General features: G+C 45.7%; 1 protein-coding gene across 1 annotated transcript in view; it reads right to left on the bottom strand.

The window, feature by feature from the left end:
• Window positions 1-31: 31 nt before the first annotated feature.
• LOC103905914 (meteorin-like protein) overlaps window positions 32-6,269 on the bottom strand; it is an 8,665-nt gene continuing 2,427 nt past the window's right edge. The window contains exons 2-4 of the mRNA XM_019474223.1: window positions 4,942-5,535; window positions 3,250-3,309; window positions 32-734 (exon numbers count right to left, since the gene is read on the bottom strand). Of these exons, the coding sequence (XP_019329768.1) occupies window positions 418-734; window positions 3,250-3,309; window positions 4,942-5,535 (971 nt within the window). The 3' untranslated portion in view covers window positions 32-417. The remainder of the gene's footprint in view (window positions 735-3,249; window positions 3,310-4,941; window positions 5,536-6,269) is intronic.

The raw sequence follows: 6,269 nt of genomic DNA, 5'->3' as shown, positions 1-6,269 counted from the left end.
TTAAAAAAAAAAAAAAAAAAAAAGGAGCCATTCGGAAGGGAAATCAAGTAGAGATGGGGGAGGAGAGAAAAAAAAATCTACAGAGAAAGCACATAGCACGTACACAGAGCAAAAGATGTTAGAGAGAATTTTGTAATACTGAGCACAAGCTGCTTTCTAACCACAAGAAAAGACAACCTTTTCAAAATTCAGAGTATTTTGTGAGGCAAAGAAGATGTAAAGAAGAAGAAACTAATGCAAATGTGGATTAAAAGTCAGAGTTTACAGGGCTCACAGAGCCATTATCTTCAGGAAATCCTCCAGGCCCCAGTTTTGGTGAATTTGTTAGCTTTAGTCCTTGGTTTTAACTCTACTTCAGACTCAGTATCCAAAAACTGGGCTGAAATTTGTCAGCTCTCGACTCCAGTGTCACTCCTGTCAGTTGAGCTGAAACTCACATGGGTTGGCTCCTCTTTCTCTGGCAGCCCGGTAAATGAACATGAAATCTTTAAAGCGAGGAGCACAGCCCAACCAAGCTTCGCCAAAATGTTCATTTCCAGTGAAAAGGAAATCTCCACCTCCCTTCTTCACCTTGCATTGCAGCAGGGTTCGTATAGGGCCTCGCCATTCACCACTTGCTTCATCCTGCTGGAAAATTCTGTTTTTCTGTCTGTAGACTTTCTGGACGCTGACGTCAACCTGTGACATGTGGTTCTCTGAATCGTGGGAAACATTTCGGATGGATCCTTTCACCACTAGATGTGAAGAAGACAGGAGTTGGTTATGGAGCAGCAAGTAAGCAGTTCAGGTACTAGGAGCTCACTGAATGAATTCATTGGAGAAACAGATCTGTTGTGCAGTTTGTACCCCTGCCACTCACAGGCGGACACATTTCTGAGCTTACACTGCATCCTTCACACAGAGGATCCCTACACACACGGTGCTATGTGCTTGGAACATGCTTTATGACTACTCAAATCAGCTACCTCTGAGGAAAAAAGCATGTAACTCGCTTGATAATGCAAAGCAGCAGTAAAGGATAAAAAAGCACATGAAAAGAGGTCAGCTCAGGGATTCAGTTTTTTCAGTCTATGTCCCAAGACAATGACTGTCACAGACTACCTCCTTCCTGTCTCCAGGGGACTCTGAAGTTTTTCCTTTGACAGCAGTAACAGAGGTTGATCCAAGAAGAATTAGAATATGATTTGATTGGAAAAAAGAGGAGCTTGTTAAACATTTTTCATTTAAAGGTTTGAGATTCTTTTTCCCTCAAAAGAAAGTGGCATTCATCCATCAAAAGACACTTTGGGAGTTGATGAACAACGTGCAGAACTCTTGAAGTGGCTTTATTTGAAGCCTTATTTAAAAATCACATAGCACACACGTACCTCCTTCTCCCAAAATGATCCTAGCTGTTTTCTGGGAACGAAAGCATAATAAGCCATAGTCTTTCTGACTGAAAGCATCCTTTGCATCAACCGTGCAGAGAATGAAACATCCCATCTGACAGGTATTTGCTGTCCTGAAGCCATCTCTCTCATTCTCACCACCCCCATTTTTTCGCAGCAATCAATTATTCTTCTATTAACTAAATGAATTTCAATCCCATACCCAGAGAAGGCTCAGAAAGAAACATGCCGCCATTTGAGCCAAGACCTCTTGAGCAAATGAGAGGTTACCAATGCAACGGGAACATCACCATGCTTCTGCCACAAAACTTTTTCATTCAGGTACAGAGAGCTCAACAACCCAAGAGGCAGAAAAAGCTTATTTCTGAAGTTTCCAAAAACTTCCTCATCTAATTCGATTTCCAAGGGAATCCAGAATTTTGTGTAACAGATGTCTCTGCTCTCCGTCTCCCTCTCTGTGTGTCATTTTCAATGAGATGCAGTCAAGTCTATTGACAAGCTATAATGCACTTTTCCCGGTGCTCCAAGTTGCTCCTGCGCTGCTCAGGGCCTAGTGACTGAAGACCTCCATCTTAAGAATAACCATAAAGCCTCTATTCACTCCCAGTGTCATTTACACTTTCATTAGCAGCTATTTTCTCTAATCAAAAAAGTTGATGATAGCGATTTGTGAGCTTAGGGCAAGGAAGTCAGGCCATAAATAGAGTCAGTTCAAAGGGCTATTTCTTCTGGTCGGTTGCCGCTGTAAGTGTAAGTGCCCCCCATTGTGTGCCTGGGCCCCCACATCTGTCAGTCTCTGGTCTTTCAGGCAGTGCAGAGGGAGAGCGCCTCGCATGGGAACCAATAACTTCATCAAGTAGAAACAATGGGCTGGATTGCATCAATTAATTTAGAAGAAGAAGAAAAATTACCAGCTAAGGAGCACTCTAAGGGAAGCATGCTCTACACTCTGTTTTTGCGTTAGCACAATGATGCTGGCGTTTGATTTTATCAGTAGCCTTGAAGTATGGCAACGCCTAGTAGGAAAGCAGTAATTCGGTGGGGTTTTTTAAACACTGAATAGGGGTAAATATAGTTCATAGCTTTATTTCTTTACGTAGGTACATTTACAGCAATATAATTGTGGCCACGTGGAGAAGCAGCTCTACAGCTTTAGCTGTTGGACATAATCAGAGGTGCAATTTTTTGTGTGCAAAACTATGAGAATAAAATGAACAAATCATGATCGAGAGAAAAAGAAAAAAATTATATTGCATTATTAAGTAGAGAAAATGGAAAAAGCTTTTAATGTACCATCAAATCAGTATTTCTTAGTATTTCTTATCTTATGGAATATTAACTGCTCTGTTTTCTCATAAGGCATGAAACCTAACCGGTGTGTCACTGAAGGAAGTTTAAATCACCTGAAATCCTTGGCTAAGTTACAACTCACTACCTCTGCAGAAAAAGAACTAGGAAGCGTGCAAATTGTGAGGGAAGAGAGAGGGCATATCCATCACCGGGAGGGGGGAACGGATGAAGGGAATAAAAAGGAACATACCAAGCATGCATAACCTGTGTGTATGTGTCTACACGCATGTGACTTTGCTACGTGTGAGACTCAGCAGCACGCTTGTGAGAATTACTTTCAGTTCAGTTTTAGATCGTAATCTTTCTGCCTGCAGGAGATGAGGACCTTGAAAGAAAGCTTCTCCCTTCTAGGTTTAATCCCCCCCCCCCATTCAAATTCTTTTTCACACAGCTAGTTTCTTTCTCGGATCAGAGAGCACAGTCATGCCGTTATTTTAAGAAAAGAAGCAAATAAATCCAAATAATCAACGCATAATTAAAAGGCAGAATGACTTCCGTTTAGTCAGCTTACCAAAATCACTGCTGCAAATGGCCATAAGAAGTTCCACGTTGTCACAAGGACGGCACATAGCTGGAAAAAAAGAACAGTCAGTTACTTCTAATACTATACTATGTCTCATTGCTAAAGGACTGGTGAATTACAAGAGGAAATAGGGTAGAACTACTAGCTTAAAGAGCATTATGATCAGATGCAAAGCAAAATTCTTATGCAAATACAACCGAAGCAAAGAAATAAGCGCAGAGGATTTGTAAGAGTCACTGAGCGACGACAGGGCCTGATAGCATATAATCCCTTTAACAACTGATGAAGCGTGCGAAAAAATATAACAGAAAACACGGCACCTGGCACATACCTACCCTCCATCATTTTTCAACCTTTTCAAATGGGGTTCTGTTCTGACAGAAAGTGGGGAATATCCTCCTATATTACTTCAGGATTACAAAAGACGAGAATAAAGACAGGCATCTATGTGTGTGCTGGGAGCTACGACGACTTCAGGCAACGTGCAGCTCCACAGCCAGGGAACACTCCAGCATTGCCTACTGAAACGTCAGTAATCCAGTGTGGATGTGGTTGAATTTTATTCCAAGTGTGGGGCAGCAGCATAAGTCATTCAATATATTGGTTATAAAAGAAAACACCCCACGCCACATCTGAAGCCTTCAGGAGTCTAACACCAGGTTGTAGGGGTCATTGAATCAATCAGGCTCTGTTCCCCCCCATAAACATAATTTGTTATCCACAAACTTAGTATATACCCTCTTTGTTATCAAAAGCTCCTGTCTTGAGTAGCGGGCAATCAGGCCGGTGATCCTATTCAGCACTTCCTAAAATAAGCATGTTCCCCGAGTTAATGCCGTGAAGCTCCAGCAAACAGCAAAGCCATGCAAAGCGGCACCGAGGGGAGGGGAGGGGAGGAGAGGAGAACCCAAAAGTACTATAGTTGCTCTTTTAATTTAACCTCTCCGTTTTAAGGGCAGCTTCTTGCTGTTGCAATGTGGCTTGAATACTCCCCTTTTTAACAGGAGGTTTGTCCAGGGTGTTCTTTATTGGGGCAGCAGGGATATAATGGGAGCACTACGTGGGTCCTGATTTTTCAGAACTGGGATGGAAAAGAGCCCTCTTCAACCTCAGTGCTCATTGGATACATAAATGTGTGTGTGGGGGGGATAAGCGTTATTAGCTGCGGCATTACGCTGGTGTACCAATAAGAAAGAAAGGTAAATGAAGTTTCAAGCAATTTAGATGGCTAATCCCATTTTCAAAAGATCAGTCTAATTTTCAGCGACTGTCTTGAGGTCTTGGGTTCCTGATGAATTTAAATCTCTTCTGAACGTGGATTTAGGCTCCTAAAACCTACTCTGGTGTCCTCAGTGTTGGTACTGCCAGGAGCTGGGGACACCCATGATGACAGTGCATTCGTCCAGGACCAAGCCGGCTGCTAACGGAGAGGCAGAGTTTCTCTTTACATTGCAGTGTTCCCTCCCGTGCCTACAGGATGCACCGCACAGTGGAAATCTGAAAACATACTGCACCCGCCGAACAGTCAGTGAGCTGGCAGAAGGACCTCCTTTGCAATGACAAACCCCTCAGCCCAAAACAGCTTCTGTCACTAGGGTCACACGGGCAAGGTCAATGGATGTCGGATGCCACCTTCGATCTGCCCCAACAGCGGAGCCCCAAGGCTGGCCCTGTTCTTACCTTCGACCAGTGCCATCTTTTTGAAGTCGGGGCCAGCAGCGCTCTGGTTGCTCAGCAGCTCATACTGGAAGCTGGCCATCCGGCGGCTGATGTCCCTCTGTGGACTGGCCTGCAGGAAGAGGGCCACTCGTTGCGGTGTGTGGGCACTGAAGCAAGACACGTGGTGGGATCGAGCCCCTTCTGCCTCGCTTACCACCAGATGCAGCTGCCCAGCACGTTCCACATAGATGCTGGCACCCTGGAAGTCACTGGCGGGCTTGATGCAGACAGTGGTGTGCCGGGCACTGGAGAGGTTGGGCTCCAGAACGACACGCAGGGCTCGTGCTGGGTACATCCATTCCAAGGAGCCCTCGGTGCAGCGCAGATGAACCTGCTCCACCGCGCGGGAACGGGGCTCCCAGCTCAAACCGCTGTCAAGACAATACCATCGGTCCGTCACTGATACCCGCGGCACGGGCAGAACAGCCCAGCAGTCACTGCCACGCCGGCTGCCCAAAGATCCAGGTCCTACTCCCAACTCTGACTCTATCCTAAGTACTCTTAGGCTAACCTCCTCCAGCTGGGCTGCCTTCCCACCCTCTTCTCTGACCACAGCTGCAGTGCCATGGGGAAGGGAGGGGGATTGCTCACACCTGATGCTGCGCCAGGGTGCATGGAAAGGAGCCTCAGCCCCTTTTGCCTACCTGCACATCCATGCTCGGATGCCTGCAGCATCCAGAAAAATGACAGAGGGCAACTTCTCTCTGCTAAACAGCAACGAAAACTTTCTGTGTGATAGGACTGGCCAACGCTCAGCTCTCCGGAAAATCCCACCGGTAGGTGGGCAGGGGTGAGAGCCACTGACTCACAGTAGGAGCTGTACAATGAGCACTGATGTTACGTCTGGAAAAACTAGGTTTAAAAGCCTAAATTTCTAAAATTATTTTTTAATGCTTCTTGTAAGAATTCATCAAGAAAACGTTCCTAATGAAAGCAGGCTGCGCTGACCCTGCTTCTGAGCTCTCGCTCAAGCCGGTGCAATTTCATTGCTTTCAGAAAAGTGGCTTTTACTTATGTCACCTATGAAAATCGAATCCGTAACAGCAGAATTAGTTAGAAGAAAAGACAACGAAATGCAGCAGAAAGGGACGCAGTTTTTTAGAAAGCTGTGTCGTGTATTTTCCTGGCAACAAAAGAAAAGAAAAACCGCCAGCGAGGCAGAGCTGCCGCCCTCGTCGGCCGCAGCCAGCTGTTCCCTTTCCCGACGCAACGGGTGAGACCCCAAAGGAGCCGCCGGCCCCGCAGCACCGAGGCGGGGCCGCGGAACCCGGTTAACAGGAGGGGTCCGG

This window comes from Aptenodytes forsteri, unplaced genomic scaffold (assembly GCF_000699145.1).
Source record: "Aptenodytes forsteri isolate BGI_AS27 unplaced genomic scaffold, ASM69914v1 Scaffold153, whole genome shotgun sequence".
Lineage (NCBI taxonomy): Eukaryota > Metazoa > Chordata > Aves > Sphenisciformes > Spheniscidae > Aptenodytes > Aptenodytes forsteri.
The sequence above is the reverse complement of the archived record's forward strand: the minus strand, read 5'-3'. Positions and strand labels throughout refer to the sequence as shown.